The sequence below is a fragment of the Caloenas nicobarica genome, chromosome 3, assembly GCF_036013445.1.
Source record: "Caloenas nicobarica isolate bCalNic1 chromosome 3, bCalNic1.hap1, whole genome shotgun sequence".
Taxonomy (NCBI): Eukaryota; Metazoa; Chordata; class Aves; order Columbiformes; family Columbidae; genus Caloenas; species Caloenas nicobarica.
In genome coordinates, this window is record NC_088247.1 from 110,952,987 (window position 1) to 110,976,859 (window position 23,873).

Consider the following 23,873-nt stretch of genomic DNA (forward strand, 5'->3'; position numbering starts at 1 on the left):
CCAACAGTAAGACAAGGGGTAATGGGTTCAAGCTGGAACACAAGAGGTTCCACTTAAATTTGAGAAGAAACTTCTTCTCAGTGAGGGTGACAGAACACTGGAACAGGCTGCCCAGGGAGGTTGTGGACTCTCCTTCTCTGGAGACATTCAAAACCCGCCTGGACGCCTTCCTGTGTAACCTCACCTAGGTGTTCCTGCTCTGGCAGGGGGATTGGACTGGATGATCTTTCGAGGTCCCTTCCAATCCCTAACATTCTGTGATTCTGTAATCCACGAGCCCCTCTGCGTGCAGCTGGGGACACCTCCTTAGACCCAGCCCCTCCGGGCGCGCAGCCGGGGGCCCTTGCAGGACCCAGAGCCCAAGGGCCCCCCTGTGCTGTCTCCGTGCACTGGGAACCACCATCCCTCTCCGCTAGCGCCCAGCCCCTGGTCTGTAGATTGAGACAGGGCACTTCCCCTCACCTTGGTGCATGGAAATGCGGCACTCGAAACTGGAACCCGCTGGGATCCCAGCATTGCCCAGTCACCCGCAGCCTCTGGTGCCAGCTCCCACAGGAGTTCCTGAGGCCCTTGCCAGTTCCTGTGGGGTGTCTGTCCTTCCCCAGTGAGGCACAGGAACCACACGTTATGGATGTCCACGCATCTGCACTGTGCTGTGCCCCCTGCGCCACTTGTGCAGCATCTGTGTGTGCCCATCCAATGCACCCTGTCTGGGCAACATCTTCCCCCTCATCCATGGGACTGTTTCCCCTTATTTTGTGACTTTTTGGAGTGTTGTGCATGCCCTCCATCCTTGGCTGTGCTCCCCACCCTCTCTCTGTGGGTAACAAGCACCAGACGTCTATAGGAACCCTCTTCCCAGATGTGCAACCCCTGGAGTGTGGCTCTGCAGCATGTGGGTCCTTGGGCACCTGTTGGGCTCTGTGCCAGTGGAACAGGCACAGCTTTTTCTCACCACGCTGATAGGTGAGATAAAAAGATTGGGATAAGGGGGGCTTTGGACACAAGGATGCAGCGTCCGCTCACTGCCCCTGCCCGCCTTGCCAAGGATGTTGGCATGGGGGCTCTCCACTGAGAAGGTGTGTGGGGAGGGGGAGCTGGGCATGGCCCTATTTCAATATGTGTGATTGTCAGAGCAGAGAAGGAGCTGAGGGGATTGAGCTCTGGCAGGTGTATCAGTGATGGCTGTGAAATTGCATAGTGTCTGTTGGTACATTTGTCCCTCCAGCCACCCTGGGCCATGCATCCCTGTCCTTGGCTTCATTTTTATGATTTTTACTCTCACAAGTAAAACAGTCTCAAACCTGCCAGAATCAGATGCAGGCCGCTGTGATTCTTCCTGGCGCATGACCGAGGTTTTTGGGGCATGCTGTGCTACCTTCTGCTGTGGAATGGCTGGGACAGGCAGCAAGCATAGATTAGCTGGATGGGGCTGCCACAGATGCTCCAAAAGCTGATCCAAGGGGACTGGGCTCTGTGACAAGTTCAGGAGTAGCAGCAGCTCTGAGTTATGGAAGAAAATGCCAGGGAGTTTGAGCTCTGCCCGGAAGGGCTAACGGACATCCTGCTGGGAAGTACCGATAACCTCATCACCTGCTTCTTGCCTGTAAGACTTCATTTTTATCTCATTAGAGAGAAAATGGGTTAGAGTTCTTTCCATGTTACATCCTTGCCAAGTTCTGCTTGGGTAGAAATGGTTATGAATGAAGCAAGCAGTGTAATTTTTCCCATTAAATTCTGCTTTCTATTCATGGTAGCTGCCTGTGCTTTCTCTGTTATTGTAAAAACACCCACAGGTTTCTCTGGGAGTGTCTGTGTCCCTTCTCCTTGGTAGGAGAGACGAAGCTGAGAGGTGTGCCCTCTGCTGCCTTCAGAAACAGGTTGGATCTAATGGGTATCGGGCATGGTTTGCTTCCCCAAGCTTTGGGATGACTTCTCCCACTTTCTCTTTTTCTTCCTGTTCCTTAGACGTGGCTACAGTAGTACAGTCAAACCGTATGCTACAGGGAGGCAGGCTGGGCTTCTCTTCAGCACTGCTTGGAAAGGTCAAACAAATTCAATTAAACTGCACTTGGGTGTTAAAATTTTTTGTGACAGTTCAGCTGATGCTCTTGCTTTAAGGGTTCTTCTGGTGATGGTGAGGGACTCGCTGTGACATGTAACTGCTGTGCTTCCAGGGATCACAAGCCCCAGCCATACTCAGCGGCACCCCACAGCCACAGAAAGACCTCGCTGAAGCTGGATGCTGTGTTATTTCCCGCTGTGCTCACAACCCATCCATCCTGCTGCTGCTTAGAGCCAAAATGCCACTTTGTGCTCTGCAGCCCTAAATCCCAGTCACTGCTTGAAGGAGGAGTGCTGGCTTATCAGCCAGCATGTGTTGGCAGCTCCAGGTGCCCCCAGCCAGGTGAGGCCAATGCAATTTGCCATGGTTGGAGACATCTTCCCATCTCTCTGGCATCTTTCCATACCAGATGAAAGCGTGAGGTGCTGCATTTCCCAGTGCTGTGGAGGGAAGATGTGGCCAATGGCCAGCCGGTCCCTTTCACTGATGGCACTGGAGCTGCTGTGAGAGGAAGGATGTCCTTAGAGGGACCACAGAGTACCTGCTTGGGTTCAGTGGAATCAGACATGGAGGAAGACAGTTGGCTCCAGAAATGAGAGGCCCATGTACACGATTCCCATACTTCTGTTGCAGTCACTCCTGATGACCAGGGAGAAGGCCTAAGCCCCAAACTTTTAGGGATGATTCCAAAAGTGGAAAAAAGCAGCAGTGCAGCCTGGATGTTTTCCCCCCTCTCCTCAAACAGAAGGCTTTTACATTGTGCTTCACGGAAAAAAACGAAATCTCTCCAGCATGATGTCAACAATCTGAAGACTTGGCTTCTCCCATGCTGTCTTCGACACCTCCCTGAGCAGCCGTCCATCCCCCAGCCCCTCCTGACCGCAGCCAGTATCTCTTCAATACCATTTCACCGTGGCATCCCACATTGACTCCCGTCTGCTCTGGGATGCCTTTTGCTGGTTGCTCCCTGTTCAGCTGAGCAAGCCCAGCTGCACCATCCCAAGCACCCAGCACCCAGCACAAGGAGGGGCACCCACGCAGGATGAGCCCCTTTGCCCTGCATGCCTAGTTTATCTGTAAACAGCTGCACTGCCCAAGACTGCCTTTTAAAGCAGCCACCTTGGCGGTGTTATGCCGAAGAGCAAGGTGCCAGTGACAGCTCATGCTGGCATTTGCTCTGCAAATAACCAGAAGGAAAAAAATGCCTTATTTTAGGGAAAGGGTGCCCCAGGGCAGCGGTGGCTGCAGGAGAGATGTACGAAGTGTCCATGGTGTTTGCCAGACTGTGGCCCTTTGGGGAGTGGTGCAGCGTGTGGCAACTGGAATCCAGCCAGAGCCCTGCACTACTTTTTTTTTTTTTTTCTTTCCTCCTCTTACAAAAAGTAAAGACTGCATGAGGTCCAGCCTATCTTCCCCCTCCTTTCCTCTTCACTGCAAGTTCCATGGCTCAGCCAGCACTGCACTGGCCGGCATGGGCTGCTTAGGAGGAGTTAGCAATAGCCAGTTCCAAGCAGGCAGGATTCCTGCCCATGATTTTGCATTATTCAGAGCATTGTTTCTCCCGCTGCAGCACAGGCCTTTTCTGGGAAGGTTTTATCTTTGGCAGGAGAGGCATGAGTGAAGCATGATAGGGAAAACACTGGTTGCCTTTGCTCAGCAGCCCAGTAATAAGCATTTCCCCATGTTTCTATGTCACTGTGTGGAAGTACTCATCTGTGTCTTTCAGAGAGAATCAGTATCCTTTTGGAAGGGGCAAGGAGGAAGGAAGAAGTCAAGCTCCCATGTAATAGATAATGTTTTATGACTACTGCTGGCCATCAGTGGTCTCCAGAGGATCCAGGACACAGGTGCTGGTACTGGGAGAAGCTGGGCATAGCTGATTGCTCAGGAGAAAGGGTGCACAGAAGCTGAGCAGATGGTAAAAGGTTGGGGAGGAGGATGGCAGGTGAGAAGGGCTAGCTGTGGGAAAGGGGGCTAATTCCCAGTGCTGGGAGGGGAGACTGGTGCTGGTTTTGGTTACCTGGTATGGGAATGCCTTGCCTTTCCCTCTGGCAGGCATTGCTCAGAGATGCACTGTTATCAAGTACCACTTTCCCCAGCTGGTATGCTTGCACAACATCTCCTTCAACCCGATGAAGATGAACCACCAGGACAAATAGCATCTGTATAGCATGTTCGGCATGGCCCACTCCTCCCTGCTGAGGCCCACTGGCTCGTGCTTTCCCTTTCATGTCCAACACACAATGATGAGACACTAGTTTGCAGAGGAGGGGCTGAGGAGGCAGGATCCCACCAGGTCCCAGCCATCAGCAATTTTCGCTCTCGTTTTTTTCTTGCAGGCTGCTACGTTCAGTCCAGGAAAGTGTGAACACCACACACAAGGGGTTTTTAAGCTTGTTGGATGTAGCCTGCTCTTAACCACCTTTCACAGGCAGGTCACCTCTCTCCTCACCTCTCCAGGGGCCTGCGGACACCAGCCTGAAAGCCTGCACTCTGTCGTCACTGGAAAAGGTCCAGCAGGAGACGTGACAGAAACGACATGCTAAACAATTACGGCAGAACCTGTCTGCGTGGAAACTCCTTGACATTTAGAAACTGGAGCATTTCTGTCCATCCAGGTTACTTTAAATTTAAACTATGGAAGAAAACAGAGAATAAAGAGTGTATTACGGTGTGTCTACATAAAACCATGTTGCACCCACATCCTGAAGGTCAGATAGCTGAAGCTGTACAGTTATATGGTTCATACGATAGTGCTAATTTCTAGCAGCCTTACTACAGGATCACTATAGGTCCTCAGTCATAGGTCTGGTATTACTCCTACCACGGGCCAGCTGCCCTCGTGGCTGTTTCTAGATGTCCCTCTATTTCCCCCTGCAGTGCAAGGCTTGTCCCTGGTAACACCTACTCTTAATTTCTTGGGTTTGGTGGAAACAGACTTGAAGGTGGATCACGGCTGCTGTGACTGTAGCTGTTCTTCTCTGTGGGCACATCGTGGCAGCAGTCAGCTTCTTTTGGGAGGAATCATAGAATAGTTTTGGTTAGCAGGAACCTTCAAAGGTCATCTAGTCCAACCCCCTGCAATGAGCAGGGACATCTTCACCCAGATGAGGTTGCTCAGAGCCCTGTCCAGCCTGGCCTGGAAAGTGTCCAGGGATGAGGCATCTACCACCTCTCTGAGCAACTTGTTCCGGTATTTTACCACCCATGTTGTAAAAAATTTCTTCCTCATGTCTAGCCTGAATCTCCCCCCTTTTAGTTTAAAACCATTACCCCTTGTCCTGTTGCAACAGGCCCTGCTAAGAAGTCTGTCCCCATCTTTCTTACAGGCCCCTTTTAAGCACTGAAAGGCCACAATAAGGTCTCCCTGGAGCCTTCTCTTCCCCAGGCTGAACGACCCCAACTCTCTCAGCCTGTCCTCACAGCAGAGCTGTTCCAGCGCTCTGATCATTGAGGAAAGCCTCACCCAGCACGTTCTGTTTCTGACAAGAGGTAATGCGTCGTTCTGACACGCTAATTACAGATTAAAGCTGCACCAGGTATCCCTTGCGTAGGCAGTGTGTGCTGCCGGTCGGTGGAGCACGCCTTTCCTGCTGACCTCCAGTTACTGTGCCTTGCAAGTCACTTACTCATACAAGTGGAATAACCAATAACTGCTTGAAAGGCAGTTGTAGACATGAGAAAGCCAAACTCTTGCAGCATCAGATGATGCAGTGAGCGACAACAGGACAACAGCCACAGACTGCAGCTTGGGAGGCTCACATGTAAAAAAAGCTTCTCCCCCAGGAAGGTGGTGTCCCTTGGGACATGCACCCTGAGGGGCAGGGATCTCCATCCTTGGAGGTTTAAGACTTGGCTGGACAGAGCCCCTGCTGTTGTGATCTAGCATTGGCCACCAGAGGCCCCTTCCCACAGGTGTGATAATTTATTGAAAAGACACCTCAGCATTGTATAAAGTTGCGGGGCTCCACTAGCAGTTCTCAACAACAGTAAGTTTCAGTCTCTTGAAATAAGATTTAAGTCTCTTCCCTTACCCAGCCAAAGCACCTTGTCAGAATCAAGGAAAAAACAAACAAACCAAAACCAAACCCCAGACACACTACTAATTGTATCTCCATACTAATCACAGCACACGAGCACAATGCATAAGTTTGCCAAGTTGCAAATGCTTGTCCAAAAGAGCATCTGAAAGCTATCTGCAGTAATTCTCTATGAAAATACTTCACTGTAGCTCAGCAGCCATGGGAAAGCTTTGAATTAGACTATCCTCTCCCCCCCACAAATACCTTTTGCATAGACTAAAAGAACTGCTAAGACCTCTTTTTTTCAGGAGAGTTTTTCCATATGCTTCTTTTCAGGCAGAAGTAATGTCTGGTTGTTTGTCCACTTGGCAAGTTTTTTCCATTTTCCACATTGTGCCCTTGCAGTAACACTGCCAAATGAGAAAAAGCATTATTTTTGATAGAAATTTTTTTTTTTACCTTAAAAAGCTAAAGCATACCCATTAGATACATACAAACACTGCAAAGAGTTAACAGATAAAATGGTTTACTTTTCACTCCAAGCAATCAGAATAGTGACAAACTCATCAGAAACGAGCTTTGAAGTAATACTGCAAGGCGCATGGTAAAGAATACATCCAGCCCTAAAAAAGAGCTGGAGACTTCTTGAGACAAGATGTGCTTCCTAAAAACATTGCTGAAGGTGAAAGTCCATTTACATTTAATATTACCATATTTGTTTTTGCAGTTCTGCAAATGAAGTCTTTCCCAAAGAAACTCCTCCTGTTACCAAGAGGCTTTGTGTAAACAAGGACGTGAGGACTCTGTCTCATTACAGTATTTTACAGTAAAAACATCTGAAACACTAGCAGTCATCTGCCACCTCTCCTAAAAACCAAAGTGAGAAGAGCAAAGCCTTAGGACATCCAAAGAAAACAAGGTGAGCTAACAAACAGCACAGGGTTTGTTTGAATCAGCAGGGTTCCACCAGATCACTGCCATGCTGATTTATAAGTGTATCAGGAGTCAAATTCACATAAGCACAGCGCAAGAAAGTTGCTGATTCCCAGCAGTAGAGATCTTCCTGTATCTGTATATGAAAGCATCTGTCTTTCCAAGACTAACCCCATAGACACCATCTGGCACCAGAGACCCAAAACATGTCTGTCGGCTGCTGAGAAAGGATTCATCAACACCATTCACCAGGGAGGAAGAATTCCCATCCACATTCAGGGCTTTTGCAGTGGCAGTTTCACTTGTGCCGTCAGAAATGGCACGAGCAGAGTCCTTTCCAGCACACTCAGTAATGCCATCCATACGCTGATGGAGATCTTGGCTCAGCAGCAATACAACAGTGCCTCCAACACGAAGTACTCTGCAATTGCAGAAAAAATGAAGGTTAGGTGTTCATCCTGCCTGGCATTCATTCTCCTGTGCAGAACTCAACACTGCTGACACTTCAGATGCCAGCTGCATTGGATAAAACACCTAAGCACGTTAAAGGGCATGGCTCAACTCAGTAAGCTACATCTCCAAATGGAACTGAAACTCCCTGTCTTCACAACTCTTTCTAAATGGGAGAACTAGGCCCTGTCCTGACTTCCAAACATTTCTGACCTCGGGAGTTCTTTTCACTAAGTTAGCAGGGAAGATGGACTCAGTTTTTTCCCCTCACGTGAGTCTCCACCAGCCTGCAAAGGAACAGCTTCCCAGGGCAGCAAGAGCTTCTCAGGTTGGTAAGGCAACTCTGAAGCTGGAATTTGGAACTGTTAAAGGGACTGTCCTTTCTGTGCTCCACTGATCCTTAATGGCTTTCAAACTCAGGAAACAAAGGAAAATTAACTACTGTTTGTAATTTTTTTTTTTTTTTTTTAGTACATGAGGAAACATTACACTTGGCATTGAAAGAGGGGAAAAAGAGGACTATCCTTGCTCTGTTCACAGCAAGTGGACTGAAAAGTCTTACTGGTGGGGCTCCCATGGTAATGTTCCCTTCCTCACCTCCACTATCCCAAGGAAATATTTTGCTTAGGATGGCCCAACAGAGCAAATGAGACCAGAAGACAAGCATGGCCAACAGGAGGGACGGTCAGCGTAAGCCGACCTAAGATTGCCCTGCCAGTCTGTGGAGCTACCTCACCTTCCTCACCATCATCCCACCACATTCCTGCATTGGGTGAGCAAGGTCAACACCCACTGAAGACCAACCCTACAGAAAGGGCTTGTTTTCAGCCAAGAAATGAAATAAAGGGACAGATGATTTGAACTGCCTGCTAGAAGCAGCCCACTATTAGCTTGGTTCAACCCTGACATAAACTGACAGAGTGAGAGATGAAAGCAGGTGTCTAAAAGCAGACCAGGTGGCTAGCTGGATATTCCAGTACACACTAACAGAAAGGAAAATGCATACCACATTTTCTGGTCTGAGATCCTTCCTGCCAAGGCAAGATGGTAAAAGGTTGGTTGTGAAGTCAAAAGGAAAGCTTACAAGCAGAAAGGATTATTGCTTTATTTACCTGGCCATACTTTAAGCTTTTCTAGGGCATCCTCTCCTCTTTCTCCTTTCTGTCACCATCATGCCTTGTAAAGAATATTTGTGAGTGTGGCTCATACAGCAAGCTCGTTCCTTGTCAGCTTGCACTGCCATCAGCACTTCCACAGCTTGCAAGACAAACCACAACAGCCTTTAAGGGACAAGTGAAGGACTCAGACTTTCACAGCCTGCACAGGGTCAGATTACAGAGCTGGAGAATGTTTGGAATAAAGCAAACCTAAAGCTGACTGAATGCTGAGGATCACAAACCATCATGACATTTACAGCAAACCCCAAGCATGTCAAAGGCCACACATACCTCTCCATTTCCTGGAGAATATCTGGAAGGAGCTGTATGTCTTTTGTGATCTTGAACATCTTCCCAAATGGAATATCAGAAATCACAGCATCAAAGCTTTCTGAAGGCAATGGCAATGCTGCAGAATAAAGGCAGGTCTGACTGTCAGAAAAATGAACAGCAGCTGTGCCCCCATTCACCTTACAAAACTGTCTGTCAGCTCTTTCGCAGATTGTGCACCCAGATTCATGGCTGCTTCTGTACTTATCCTCACAAACAGCACTATGAGGACATCAACTCAATGCAGACTGCGAAGAGAAAAATGCATGAGCACACAGTTTAGCTTGCAGATACCCCGTTACTGGTGATATTTATTACTGGTGGTATGAGAGTAAGACACTCCGAACAGGGGACTGCATAGTTCCAAACTAACTGCTGCTTCTCAACACGCAGTACATCTTTACAAGCAAAATGCAAAAGAAGAGCTAAGCTTGCCAGCACTTTACTTAGCACAGACATTGAGGTACACATGCGGCGATGAGATGATGCATACAGACACGCATATGGAGATGCAGAAAGAAACACGGACACAGAATTCTTGTTAGCAGTGAGAGCAGAGCCAGGCAGAGCTAAGCCGAGCTGAGCTGAGCCTCCTTTAATTAGCCTTTTTCCATTTATAGCTTTGCAGATACAGGCCTGGACCGAGAGGTTAAACAGGATGTTTTTTCAAAAAATGCTATTCCAAACACACACGCCTAGGCCCAACACTCACACACCATACATCCTGGGGCGGTGTTCCGGCCCGAGATACCATTTTCGCTGGCCTGGGCTATCAGTCCTTCACAAACACACAATCCTGTGTAACCTGTTCAGGCCGCCTTGTTTTGACTGACTGCTGTGATTTAATCATGTTAGTATTAGTCTACTTCGACTGTCCAGATGGTCATGTTAGTATTGATCTTCCTTTATCATCTGGGTGGCTGGAGCCATATGTCCTGCTGTTCCCACATACACATGTATGAATTGCAAGGAACCACATGTTAAATCTCCCAAGAATCTGGTTTCGGCCAGAATCACTTGGATTCTGCTGGAGCTAGTGTCATTGAAATACCTCCCCACAGCAGGCTGTGCTGGCCAGAGCGTAGCCAGCATGTGAAAGGGTGAGACTATGGGTTCTCCATCACTCAGGATGCTCAAAACACGACTGGACGAGGCCATGAACAACCTGACCCAGCTTTGAAGATAGCCCCACTCCCAGCAGATGACAGGACTACAGACCTTCAGTGATCCCTTCCCACCTAAACCCTGCTGCGATTCTATGCCAGCCTTTCCAGAACTAGCTGGAGATGGTTCTTGGACCATCCTTGGATCAACACTTGCAGCACAACAATTGTCTACAAATGGAAGGACAAGTTACCCATAGTATTTTTCAAAACATGCAGAAATAACAGCTTCTGATCAGTGACAAAGATACCAGTTACTTGTTCAGTATTAGGAAAGCCTGACATTGTAAAATGCCTTCCATTATACTAGAAACCAAGGCAAATCAGCTTTTAAAGAAGAAATAAAGCTATATGTAGTATTTTCAATAAGAAATAATATTTCTTACCATTGTGGTAAGAAATAAATATTGCAAGGTAAAAAAATGTGCATATTTCATGACCCATGCACAGGAAAAAACACCCAGCTTTTGTCTGTCATGAATATAGGATTCACTTAGACTCAGGCTTTGAGGTCCAGAATAAGGTCATAAAATTATTACCTTCTCCCCAGACTATCTCATGAACTGAGAGCAAAAACGGGTTCCTTCTTCCAGGAGAAAGACATCATCATTTAAAATACTCCTACTGCAAAACATCCAACAATTCAACACCGAGCTTAATGAGGCCCCACAATTTAGTACATTTAAGTTACAAGAAACATTTTATCTGGATTTGTCCTTGCTGTGTTCCCATTACATACATAAAACTCTCATATGGTATGTACTCTGTGGTATTCACAGTTTTACCATCAAGACAGACTACTATTGCCCATATCTGACAATTAATATTTTCTTCGTGTTCTGCTGAGTTTTTTCTTGCCAAAGTTTGGGGCAGGGAGGGGAGGACAAATAATTATCCACTCACTAGCACCACAGAGTCACTATTCAGCTATTTGTTGAGAGTTAGCTCTCCTACACATCACCTCAAGAGAACCTACGCTACCTGGACAACCCAGAACCACAAAAAACAGTTCAAACTTGTCTCACTTGGAAAGCCTACAGACATACCTTTCACAGCAGCTCTTAATAACGCAATCTTATCCATCAAGTCTGCACTCCCAATATTCACATCTGCACCCTCTAACTGCGAATTTCTTATATCAGCAAGGGAGAGTGACTAGATGACTTTTCTCCCTTTTCTGTTGGTCTTCAGTCATTTTAATGACATCGTACCAGTGAACATTTCTTGCTAAATCACCCACCACCAACCAAGCCCAGCTACAGGCTCTCACATGGGGCATGCTATGAAGCAGCCGCAGGCAGGAACAGCGAGCAGTCTCTTCCAAAATAAGCATCAGACATTAACTGCTTACACGCAGCCCCACGCACACCTACGAGGAATAGTGTGAGAGCTGCTGCTTTGCGGGGGGATGAGCACAAACCACAGAAGGGGCAAACGGATGCCCACACTGCAGCCTCCAGCAGATACTCATGATGGTTTGCCTGGGGACAGTCGGTGGTTTGAAACACACAGGAACAGCCAGTGGAAATGGAAACACAGGAGATCCACATGTGGGGCAAGCACCCACGTGTCCATCAGCAACAGATGAACATCACAAACTGCACCAGTAGTAGCCTCCTATGCAGTGGTAGGTAAACCACCCTCCCTGGGGCCAAATCCACTCTTGCTACAGGGGCAGAGCTTTGCAAGGGACAAATTCAGTCCCCTTTGCCAGCACGGAATTTGGGTGCGAAGGTGTATACTGGTTCACTCCTCCTCCCATGTCTTTAATACACAAATTTAACTCCCCATACCTGGCTCCACCTGAGTTTTACCAGAGGTTTATCATAGCAATTAAATACCTTGTTATCCAGGCACTTGCGTGCAGGGAATTTATTCTCCAGTCTACTCTGTTGTATGGGGTAAGGTTCTCATCTTCCCTTCTCACTTATTTACAGCGGACGGAGCCAGAGTGTGAAGTAACACGGGTCTCATGAGTCACATATAGTCCAGTCTTTGGGTGGGCCCAGAAAGAAATGCTCCAAAAGCAGGAATGAAATTCTGTCCTGCCTACCTCAGTTCACACATCTCTGGATTAGTTACAAAACTGTAGCAGTCCCATGGCTGGAGCAAAGCTGCCTGTGCTCAAAAGCCAGAGGTGGCAGGATCCAAACCAGCCAAAGAGAAGAGATTTCAGTAGAAAATAAATACTTAAAAATACCCATGGTCTTGGTTTTGTTCCCTAAGTCTGTCAGGGATAGTTTCTTGCTTTTCATTTCTCTGTAGATGGACTCTTGGCCACCCCCTGAACAGCGAACATCAAACACCAGCTGAGAACACCAAGTACGAACCCAGTAACGAGGTATGAAACTCTGATGAGGAATGGGAGTCCGCCTGCAAAGTAAGTGGTCAACACCTCTGGAAGCAGCCACCAATTTAGGTTATTTAAATTACAGGCGCTCAGCACATCTTTGTCTGAAGACAGTTACCCAAACCCGTCAAACTCCATGGAAAATAGAGTTCCCCTCAACAAACCCACCATCTTTCACTATTTTTGCTTTGATGCCTGTGAGAAATGAGCCAGTTAACAGCTGGGAGAGAGACAAGGAGAAGGTTTTGGAGGAATTGGAGGCACTGAACAACCTATCCAGTACTGATTTACTTGCTGGGCAAGTGGAACACTGACAGCCGCCTTTCACCAGGCAACATGCTTACCTAAGTGCTGCCGCAGGCTGGAGAGCAGCTGCCAGGGCAGTCGGACTGTGTAGCCATCTCAGCAGAAATCTGGCATTTCCAAGGAGCCTCTATCTCATCTGGGCATCAATGCAGTGTAGCTATGTGTCCATGTGAGGGTGTAGGGATGGAACAACTTCACAAGAGTACCTAAAATCCTCTTTGACAACACTGCAGAGTTTCCCTCAAAGAGTTGCACATTCGACAAGGTGAGTCTCTCTTTCAGGAATCGTTTTTTTCCCCTCAGATGAAGTCTCATAATACCGACCCCTGGCCATTGCAGCATAAAGCTTACCAGCAGCTGATGGACACCCACAGAGCAATACAGGTGGACACCCCCGTCTTTGCTCATCACCACAGCATTTCCTTACAACTTTTGGTAGGACGTTAGTTGAACATAACTCCCTCTGGCCAGTTCCCACAACCCTGCTCTGCGGTTCCCCATAGCCTGGCAGCATTGCCCTGCCAGCTGTGGCAGAACAGCTGTTGCTGTGGCCAAGCAAGTGATGCAGCAGAAGAGCTTTTTAAAGGTTAGTCAGGTTTGGAGCAAGTTGCTGACACAACTTAATCAGGTTCAGTGCCCCCTCCCTCCCAAAAACACAGCTCACACACTTCCAAATTTTGGTTTAATTTTTTTTTCTTTTTAAATAAAAGACAGCTCCCAGATACCTAATCATTACTGCGCTGTTTGTGCAGGACAAACAAATTCTAAATACTAAAATGTACAAGGCAAGTTTCAAACTGCTCAGCAGTGCAGGCTCAAGCACTTCTTTGCAATGGCTTTACTCTCTGTATAATCAGTTGTATGTAGCAATGACTGCATATAAAGAATATAGTACACACTGTTGTTTCCATTGTCAATTTACAAGAGAAAAAATATTTTCCATTCTTATTATACATTAACACTTCAGTAGCAAGTTACAGCTGTTGTGTTGGCATGACCTGCAGCTTCAGGAGGAAAAAGGACGTGCATACATATCTTTAAAGAACTCCAGGCTGTGACTTTATAATAAATTACAGAGGATAGATACCAGCCAACAGAATACCGATTATCTGAGTTCAGTACATTTATGACTCTTGCTTCAAGGAAAAAAAAAAACTTGCAAAATACAAAAGCTAGCAGCTTGTATTATGCAAATAATACAAACCATGTATAGTATAGCCTTGTCTTCAAATGTTTGTGAATAATAGGCTTGTGGTTTTAGGCAAAGAAGATTGAGTAGTTGACTTAGTCCTTGCACCCTTCACACATAACTAGCACCATAAAGATGCAAGGACCTCAGCAAACACCTAAATTTCATGCTTAATAACTAAAGCATGCATTTTGTAGAGTTTGTGCAAGATACACATTCTGTTTATTAAGGTTATTGTGCAAAAAATTCTCAACCACTGAGGATGTTTCTGTAATTCCGTTAAAATTTTTAGCAACATTTCTAAGTTTAGCGGGTTGTGCGAGATTAATGAAAGAAAAAAAAAATCATACGTGTGGTTCACCCTTGACTGCAATACAGAGACACTGTACCAATGAATTGGCAAGTCAGAAAATAATGGCAGCTGCCTAAGCGTCCAATGAAGTGGGGAAAAAATGAGTTAATATGCATTGCAGTTTACTGTAAAATATATAGATATTTTTAAATGGCACAAAGCTTTGTACAGCTGGATCTATCAGTGCAAATACATATATGAGGTATGAATGTATTCAGACCAGATGTAATTATATGTATCTCACAAGCACTCTCAATCTCCTGTTGTCAGATACAGGCTGACAAGCTGTAGCATTGAAATAAAATCAAAGTCAAAACAATTTGTCAGCATCTTCAATACCAGATCATTGTAATTTTCCGACAGTTTAGCTTCTGAGCTTCCACTCCTCACACTAATTTTTTTTTATTTTCAAAAACCTAGTGTTAATACTTAGTTTTATTTTTCAATATTTGAGAATTGATTATAGAAAAAAGTTAAAACTGTGTATGTAAACTGGAACGATAACTATAACTGGCTGAGTATTTTAACGTTGTTTGAAATTTTAACAAGCACTGTCAGGAATGAGGAACGCAGTTATTGCTATTTGGGGAGTTAAAATCAAAACAAACAAAGCTGAAAGCATAGACAGAACTATTCCAATGGTGAAGTTAAATAGTACAAACCAGCATTCTGCCTAGAGTCAGTCCTTTTGCATTTGAACACTCTTCAAGTTATCTACAGTATTCTCTTCTGAGGAAGTGTAATGACATTTACATGGAGCTATGGATTTAAAATGGCTAACTGTGGGACACACACAGCTTTTCAACTCTGGTAATTCTTTCTTGAGATGTTCTAGCTGCTCCACCTGGAATATATTTGGTTGTTCAGGATTCGAGTCATATATCCTGGGTAAACAAGAAGAGAAAAACCACTGATCAGTATAACCTGACAGTTCACAGAAATGTAGACTAGATGAAGCAACTGGTTTTTTTCCCCTACTAGAGTAAAATTAGTTATTGGCAAGTCTATAACACAGTATGTTTGAGGTTAGCACCCTAAGTTTTGCTGTTCATCTTGCAATATAAAATGGTATTCCTTTTACACAATGGTTAATATTTCATTGGATATACTAAAAAAGCGACTCGCTGGCATTTACCTCACTCTCCTGAAAAATGTGATTTTACAGCTGGCACAAAGCAGTGAAGTAAGAGCAGAGTTCCGGGCTTCACACTTAAAAGCATAAGAAATTTCAGAGCCCCGAGATTATTTTAACAGACTGTGACACACTACTTATACATAATACTGAATGGTTTATACTTACTGTTTCAAGAAGTATTTCAGCCCCCCAGTTCAGAACCATTTTTTAAAATTACCACTACAATATTCCGTGAAGACGGAAAACCAGAAAATCTGATTTTCATTCATACCTTATGCAAATTTAACAATCTGTACTATTTTAAATAGTATATCCTTTCGTTTTCTTGTTTTCACACATGTAAACAAAGCTGCAGGATTTCACTTGTCAACATTGTACTAGATTGTCCAAACCCAAAACATGTTTTGAGTTTGACAGTGTAGGTACTTAGCATAACTAAAATACTATTCTTCTAATTCATTATAAAGCAAAAGCAGTCATGTTCCTGTAACCTAACTTTGGTACAGCACTTATTGTGACCAGGATACATTCTCATCTCCCAACATGAATTTCTAACATCAGCATGTTATTTATATCCAAAATTTAAATCCTGGCATCCAGTTCCCCTTACTTTTAGCATACAGAGTTTCAGGTATTGCAGGTCTCCAAGTTTGTCTCCTTCAAATTAGAACTTCTGGAATAAATCACCATGGCTTCTGCTTTAGTCTTTTATGAACATTCATACTTTCATTTATGATTCCTTTAAAGAAACTGGTTTGTTTTTCTTGTATCACCCTTTCTCTTTCATATCATAATTTCGAGGTATGTCCAAAAAGGAACATGTCACAACTAAACCAATGGAGTGCTATATGATACAGTGCCAGGTGCCTTTTTACCCTGGCAAGACAACTTGCGAACTGTTGGCAAGTCCGAGCCATCAAAAATAACATGCAGCTCAAAGAGTGATATAGTAAATGGGGTTCAAATGAGGGAACACTTCTGCAGGAAATATAGATATGGATCACGTTCTCTACAGTAAGATCAAACACAGTTTCTGTGAAGAAACTCCTAGAAGGACAAATGCCGTCCAGTTTTATGGAATACGAACAGAAGGCACAGCAGTTAAATTACTTGCACAGCACCTATAATCCAATACAGGCCTAAGATAATACCCAAGATTGCCTAAAAAACACCAAAATCAAAGCCCAGCCTGCTTGCTTTCCTTCCAGGATGCAGGCCAAACCTGTGCTTTCTTCCTTTAAGTTAGCTTGCACCTTATAAATTTCTCTATGCATTCAAGAGAAAGCACTGAAATTAGAAGATAAATTTTCTATATAGCAACACACCTTAGGAACTGCAAATCTTAAAGTCCTTCCCACCACTTAGACACTAGAAGAGCAAAGGCAAGTTTCTAAGCCCCTTGTTCCTAGAACACAGCTAAGCATGTTTCTAAGCAGCTTTTGGCAGGTATTTTATTAGTTCTTTACGAGGGTAAGCATGAATTCTGTAATTCTTGCTTCATGCTTTTCAATTGAGATTTTGTATGAGTCCAACCCTCCAAGCTCCTTTCAGACTGTCCACTGGAACCAGCCTGCTCCAGTGCGTATATTGTGCTGCTTCTAAACCCAAAGCAGAGAAGACAACTTGAAGCAGAGCTTCCCTTGTACCTCAGAATTTCTTGTCCCCATTTTTCATTCGGGTCCACAAAGGTAAACCAGCAGTTGGCAAAACCAGAGCACAGCTCCAGGACTTCTCTTATGAATTATTTCCAACATCACCATCAAAATAAGGAATAAACTCTCATCTCCCCATCCTTCATTCTTCAACAGGACAATCATTTACAAGTAACTACGCACCAAAGATCCAACTTCCTATTAATAAGCAAGCCCTGCAGAAGACTGGACGGTTCTTTGAATATTACTTTTTTAAAGTAACACTTTCTGCAAAAAGCTTTGCAGGACATTCCGTGGGTGTGCAGTAGACACAGAACCGATGTGCTTAGCTCCCATCAGGTGTTCTTGCAACCTCTGATAACATATTCAGCAAGTCTTAGTCGCAGCTGTTTTTCTTTGCTATTGCTTGGTCCAAAAACAAAGACTCGGCAGCATCAAAATACTGTTTTCATGCTAAAAAGGTTATCTGAAGCTTTTGATTAAAACTTTTTTCTTTTTTTTAGACGGTTCAAGGTAAACTTGAATTTACTTTGCAATTCACAAAATAGGAAAGATAGACTGCCATTGCATAACATCTTAATTCAATAACTGAGTAGATTAAATTATAAATCAACTAATACTTGTTAACTTCCTATATATATTCATGCTTTTATTTAAGTAGCATTCAGTTTCAAGCAAATAAAATGGCACAGATTTAGACAGTCTTCCAGTTTTGAGAAGTGTTTTGAATGCTTTTGCTTTTATTGCCAGCTAAAATTGTGTTAGTTTAGAAAGTTACTAATACTAATAGAGCATAGAGCTTTTGGCTGGAGTCTGCAAATGCAACATGCAGCCATAAGGAACTGGAGTGTTTAGAGAGGAGACAAACACACTGAAGATTCTCATGCAAAAGCTTTCAGCATAAATGTTTGAGGATTACTGGTTTAATATTTTCATGCAGCTGTGTATATTACTCAACAAACAGAACTCAGGTCATGTAAAGTGAAGTAAAAAAAGATAATATGCAAGTGTAAGTTAGCACCCACCCCCTCTCCACGTTGGTATTTTAACATAAAGACTGGTGTAAAAATATAAGACCGCATTATCCTTACCGAGTTAGGTATATTCAAACACAGAAATATTTCCTGGACTGTTTACAAAGCTTATTGAGGAGAAAAACACCAGTTAAATCATCCCACAAGTCCAGTCCAGAGAATTTCACTACAATGGGTTGAAGTTTCTTCTCTCAATAAAATTTAAATAAAACTAATAAAGCATTCTAAGTATGACATTTAATTTTCTGTGTGAATAAAGGACAACCAGTCGTGCATTTAAAGTACTTCTCGAGATTAGAGCCCAAATAGAAGCTTTCAGGCAGAAGTGGCACCTTTTCTGTGGGTTGCCCTTTTAACACAAGTAGTCCGGATATCTTAGATGCTGAGATGAATGATGAACATAGGAAAAAAGAGGAATATTGTCCTGGCAACTGCATTAGACCATCCGTTCGGTTTAATGACTTTGGGTATGTCTAATAATCTGTAGCCTGAGTGAAGTAAGGACTGGATAAGGACAAAAAAACCAAACCAAACCAAAAAAATATTTCTCCTGCCCCAGTGAGATGATTTTTTTGATAGCATTGGCATTTGTAAACTTCCCAGGTTTAGCCTTGCAGTTTTTCTCCATGCAAAACAAAGTCAGATCCCCTACCTGCATTTTGTTTTGCCCAACACTCGATAACGGCAACTTTTGGTATTCAGGACACAGTTCTTCTGCCATCTTCGCAATTGGCTACAGTGTTTTGCTCAATTCTACATGCATGATTAAAGTTCGGAAAAAATAGCTTCTAGAAATCATCTCTACCCAGACAGTTCATAATCTTTGACATAATTACCACATGCAGTAACTCGGGGCCATATCCAAGCAGCCTAAAATTCACTAAAATTTCTGTATTCACTTCCTAGCTTATTCAGGCAAATAACATATATTAAGATGGTTTAAGTAAAGGTCTAGTAAACAGCAATACAAAACACCAGGCACAGCAATTTTTGATAAATATGTGGACTTGGCTTCAAGTCCAGAAAACAAAAGTTCTGCAGAAGCCATGGAAGAAATAAATCTTGATTCAGCCCTGGAAATATTCTGGAATTTGAAGATGTAACCATAGCATAAACTGGCTCTACACTAATAAACAGATAACTGCAGTCCCTATGCATTTCTAGACCTTGAAATATGCATGTAAGTCTCTCCCTCTACTTGAGTTCTGCTTCACAGTAGGTTTGAATTTATCTATTTCTAAACTTCAAACAGCACAGAATACAGATGCTTACGCCACCCCTATTTAAACTTTTGACAATTTAAACTCTTGATATTAACTTCATACTCTCAAATGATTTGAAGAACTGCCTGTTTACCCAGCAGCTCCAACTGTGAATGGGAAAACTCACTGCCAGGTCTCAACATTTCCACGTGCCATCCAGGACTTGCAGGTACCACCTGCATTTCAAAATGTCCAGCTTGATGTATCTGATGCAACTTTCAGAATGTGTGATGTTCCTTCTAAGCAACCTCTATTAAGGATAAAGTTACTACTATTCAGATAATTAGTAAATTTTGGACAATAATTGAGAATTTTAAAGGAATATTCCAATATTTGTTTTGGACTACAGAAAAAAGAAGTCAATAATGTTTAGAAATTAGAGTTAACAAGCCTGCAACAATTATACTGAAATAAGATAATTGTTTGCTACTCAATTGCAGTTTGTAACTTGAAAAAAAAAAGAAAAAATGCACCACTGAACTACTGTTTTTAAACAGCTTTGGAATTAGGTATTCCTGTCCTCTCAATAAGAACACTTTATGCAGTAGTATTTGATTAAAACACCCCACTTGTCTATTTATCACTTTACCATGGAATCAAGTTTCCTAACAACCCTGTGACTGTACACTGAAGAGTCAGGGTACCATTTTGCTTGCATGCTAATCCAGAGAGATTTTTCATCTACTAAAGGGGCCTCAATCTTGACTGGTAGGAGAGGTAGAACATGTAGCGCTGCTGGAGCAGGAAAGACAATTTAAAGTTTCAATGACTTCAGTCTGAAGCTGATCCCCAATGTCAATATCTTGCTATTCCTTTTTACCACCAATTAATAGGAGACATTCTATATAGTATAAGGGACACCTCTGGAAAACCAGAGAAACACAGGACCCACCACTCTGCAAGGACTCTCAACAGTCAAGAATAGATTGAAGGGAGTTAACTATTTTTTATACTACAAGCCTAGAACTCTAGTATCAAAAATATTGGATTTCTTGCCTCTAGATACATAAACTTGACTCTCAGTTTTCGCTTCATAAAACAGAGTCCTTGACAATTACTTGATTTCCCTCCCCCCTTGCCCTTTTTTTTTTTTCCAGGTAAGACAATATGCAAAGCAATGCCCTTGCTAAAGCAAAAGGTTTGAAGGACTTCTATATTTTGACATTTCAGATACACTTAATGCTTTCCCAATTACATATTCTTTGTAATCTCTCAGAAATTATAATTTAATACAGCTTCCCAAATTAATCATTATCTTGTAATAATTAATTGCACATCTTTTATGATAAAAGACCTAAAACTCTGGGGTTTTGTCAGGAACTAAAATAACACTTTTGTTCAAAGATTTACCACGGTATTCCGATGTCCACCTGAGTGGATGTAATAACTACTTTCTGAAGTGACTGATTTGGCAGTTTGCCCTCAAGGTAATTTTAATAGAAAAAACAGCAAATTCACAGCTTTGAAACACAACAGAATGCTGGCAAAAAAATAAATTAAAATCATTAATTTAAGTAGTGTAAACTGTCTCCATAACTAAATGTAGAAGCTGAAGATTTCGGCTGAACAGTTAAATCCATTATCCTCATGTACAAAGTTGAAAAACTACCATCAGGAATGTTAATAGTGTGTATGCCATGCACTAATTCTTTAAAACATCAAATTATATTTACATTAACCTCACTAAAAACAAAACTTATTTTGCTTCACATACACAGCTGAAATAGTGTTAGTTTTGTTCTTGAACTGGGTTTATGGGCTTCTTGTACTTACAGTACAAAAGGAAGATATTCTGCACTCAGTCAACCAAAAAGCAATGTGAAAATGTCACAGGAATCAGGATACAATAGTTTCTTAGCTTTAGTATTATAATTATTTTTAAAACACAATCAAGTACCTGTCATATATTAGCCCATGAACACCATATTCTCTCAGCTTCTTCCTGTTATCTGCATCATTTGCATCATCACCCCATGAAAAAACAACTAGGCCTTTAGATTTGGCCCTTTTAATAAACGATGGATTCCTCAGCAGATCTTCAGAATGCACATTGATTCCCTGAAATACAAAAGACTTCAATTAAAATCCATGTTTCTGAAACACTCTTAAATCAGGTTTATCTTTTGACACTTGCAGCTCCTTACAATTTCACCCATAATTGTATTTTTTAATTATTATTGAGTTAACTGATAGCACTATTTTTAAGCACTGTATTAAAAATCCAGTTGAAACAAAGGACGTTATTTTGGCGGTTACCAAATGTTAGTATATTTCTTTTATGAGGTTAGTTGTAATTTTAAGCATTAGTGTCAAAAATGATAAGATTTAGAAGTAGTAATAATTTAGTTTCAGTTTACTGCAGAGTAATACCAGAACTCGTCAGCTTACCAGCAAGTTTTCAAACTGTGCAAAAGTAATGGCAATTGGAGTTGTACGAGATCTAAGATCCATAAGTTCTGGATAGAGTTTAGATTCTCCTTGGGTGAGAAATAACACAGGATACTTGTTTTGCTTATGTCGAACCCTGTTAGAAAAACAAGAAGTTTGCAATTCGCAAATGTGTTAAAAAGCAGGGAAATTCAATCTTACTGCTTGAGGAGAATTACACTCTTTGCTGCGTATTCTTACAGTTCCTAGCTGGTGCAATGAGATGGTACTACAGTTTAGTATCAAACTGTGTAACAAACCACTCCGACTCTTCCTTTTGCTACTATTAGAGATTAACACACAATTTAAGGGAAGCTAGACTTCAGGTTGAACTCAGATCCACATCCTCAAAATGTTTCTATAAAATCCTCAAAGACTGTTCAATTCCGTAATTTTCTTCTTAAGTGCATGTTAGAGTAAAATGAAGATTCATGGTAAGAATTTCTAAACATGGCTAATATACAACACTTAACCTTACTGATGTATTTTTCAAGTTGGATACCACTACGCTGGTATGAATTCACAACAGATGGAAGCAAAGTTTTGGGATCAGTGTGTTACACACCCTCACACATTCGCTTAACCCTTTTATCAGTACCTTAATTTGATTTTGTCCCACCCACTTCCCCTTCGATCTTATTTCATCAGTGCAATCTCTCATCAACTGAGATTTCCATAAAGCCTTTCATTAGCAGCACTAAATTACTTCTTGTTACAAAGTACTAGAGCATATTGTTAGTTCATATGTTCATTCCCCAGTTCACCTCCCATGCTTTTTCTGTGCCCCAATGCCTCCTATATGACATTCCACAAAAGGAAAGCAAATCACTTCAGGAAACAAAAAACCAAACCACCACCAAACCAAATACAAGTAATCCAAAGTTCTTTCATTTTTAAAAATAAGATATAGCGAAAAAATTCTAACGATGATCTTGTTTGTAAGTTAAGTTTGTGTACCCCTCAAGTATGACTGAAAAAGACTTCGTGATACCAGCAGAAATCTTGACCTTTTCTGTTGTGTCAAGACTGAAGCACTGAGGAAGGCACTTGACAAATGTTCTCCTATTTTATTTTTAGCACAGTTCAGATGGTAAAGTGGTCCCAGTTTAACTCCCAGCTATTTTGGCACCCAAAGTTTAGGTCTAATTAAAACACATGTTATTTGTTTCCCATTAGGTATTGTTATGTCCAAAGTAAATTTTACCAAATTAAAAAAAACCTCAACACATTATTTATCTATTAACTTACATTGTGCAAATATCTGCGTTAAAAGAAGAAAATACAATTCTTCTTCTTCCAGCATTGATCAAAACAGTTTTTAGAATAATATCTAGAAAGAGGTTCATATCAAAGTAAGTTGACAAGTTGCCATCCCACTGTCCGTCCTACAAAAAGAAAGCACAAGTTTCAGCCATTTAAATTAATGCTTACTAAAATTACTTTAACCAGCAATGGTCTCTCGTTGAACCCAAGCAAAATGAGAATCCAGTTTGCCTGTCTGAATACAGAGGTCACTCCAAGTCTACCGAATGCTAGTTACAGCTCTACAGGACTGTCAGTCTGGGAGGTACAGCCACATTCTAACAGAAATAAGATTCACTGAAAAATTCACTGTCTTTAGGAATAGTGTGGCCAGCAGGACTAGAGAAGTGATTGTGCCACTGTACTTGGTGCTGGTGAGGCCGCACCTTGAATCCTGTGTTCAATTTTGGGCCCCTCATCATAAGAAAGACATTGAGGTGCTGGAGAGAGTTCAGAGAAGGGAACAGAGCTGGTGAGGGGCCTGGAGCACAAGTCTGATCAGGAACAGCTGAGGGAACTGGGGCTGTTCAGCCTGGAGAAAAGGAGGCTGAGGGGAGACCTGATCGCTGTCTACAACTACCTGAAAGGAGGTTGTAGCACGGAGGGTGTTGGTCTCCCAAGTAGCAAGTGATAGGACAAGAGGAAATGGCCTCAAGTTGCACTGGGGAGGTTTAGATTGGGTATTAGGAAAAAATTCTTCCCAGAAAGGGCTGTCAGGCACTGGAACAGGCTGCCCTGGGAAGT

At 42.8% G+C, this 23,873-nt stretch overlaps 1 protein-coding gene across 4 annotated transcripts in view; it reads right to left on the bottom strand.

Annotated features, from left to right (window-relative positions):
- Nucleotides 1-12,532: 12,532 nt before the first annotated feature.
- GPCPD1 (glycerophosphocholine phosphodiesterase 1) overlaps nt 12,533-23,873 on the bottom strand; it is a 51,953-nt gene continuing 40,612 nt past the window's right edge. For 3 of the 4 annotated variants that reach the window (XM_065631418.1, XM_065631415.1, XM_065631416.1), the window contains exons 17-20: nt 23,076-23,212; nt 21,789-21,924; nt 21,298-21,458; nt 12,533-15,201 (exon numbers count right to left, since the gene is read on the bottom strand). In XM_065631418.1, the coding sequence (XP_065487490.1) occupies nt 14,997-15,201; nt 21,298-21,458; nt 21,789-21,924; nt 23,076-23,212 (639 nt within the window). In that variant the 3' untranslated portion in view covers nt 12,533-14,996. Of the gene's footprint in view, nt 15,202-18,790; nt 18,892-21,297; nt 21,459-21,788; nt 21,925-23,075; nt 23,213-23,873 lie in introns of all 4 variants that reach the window. The other variant, XM_065631419.1, reaches the window with a different exon arrangement.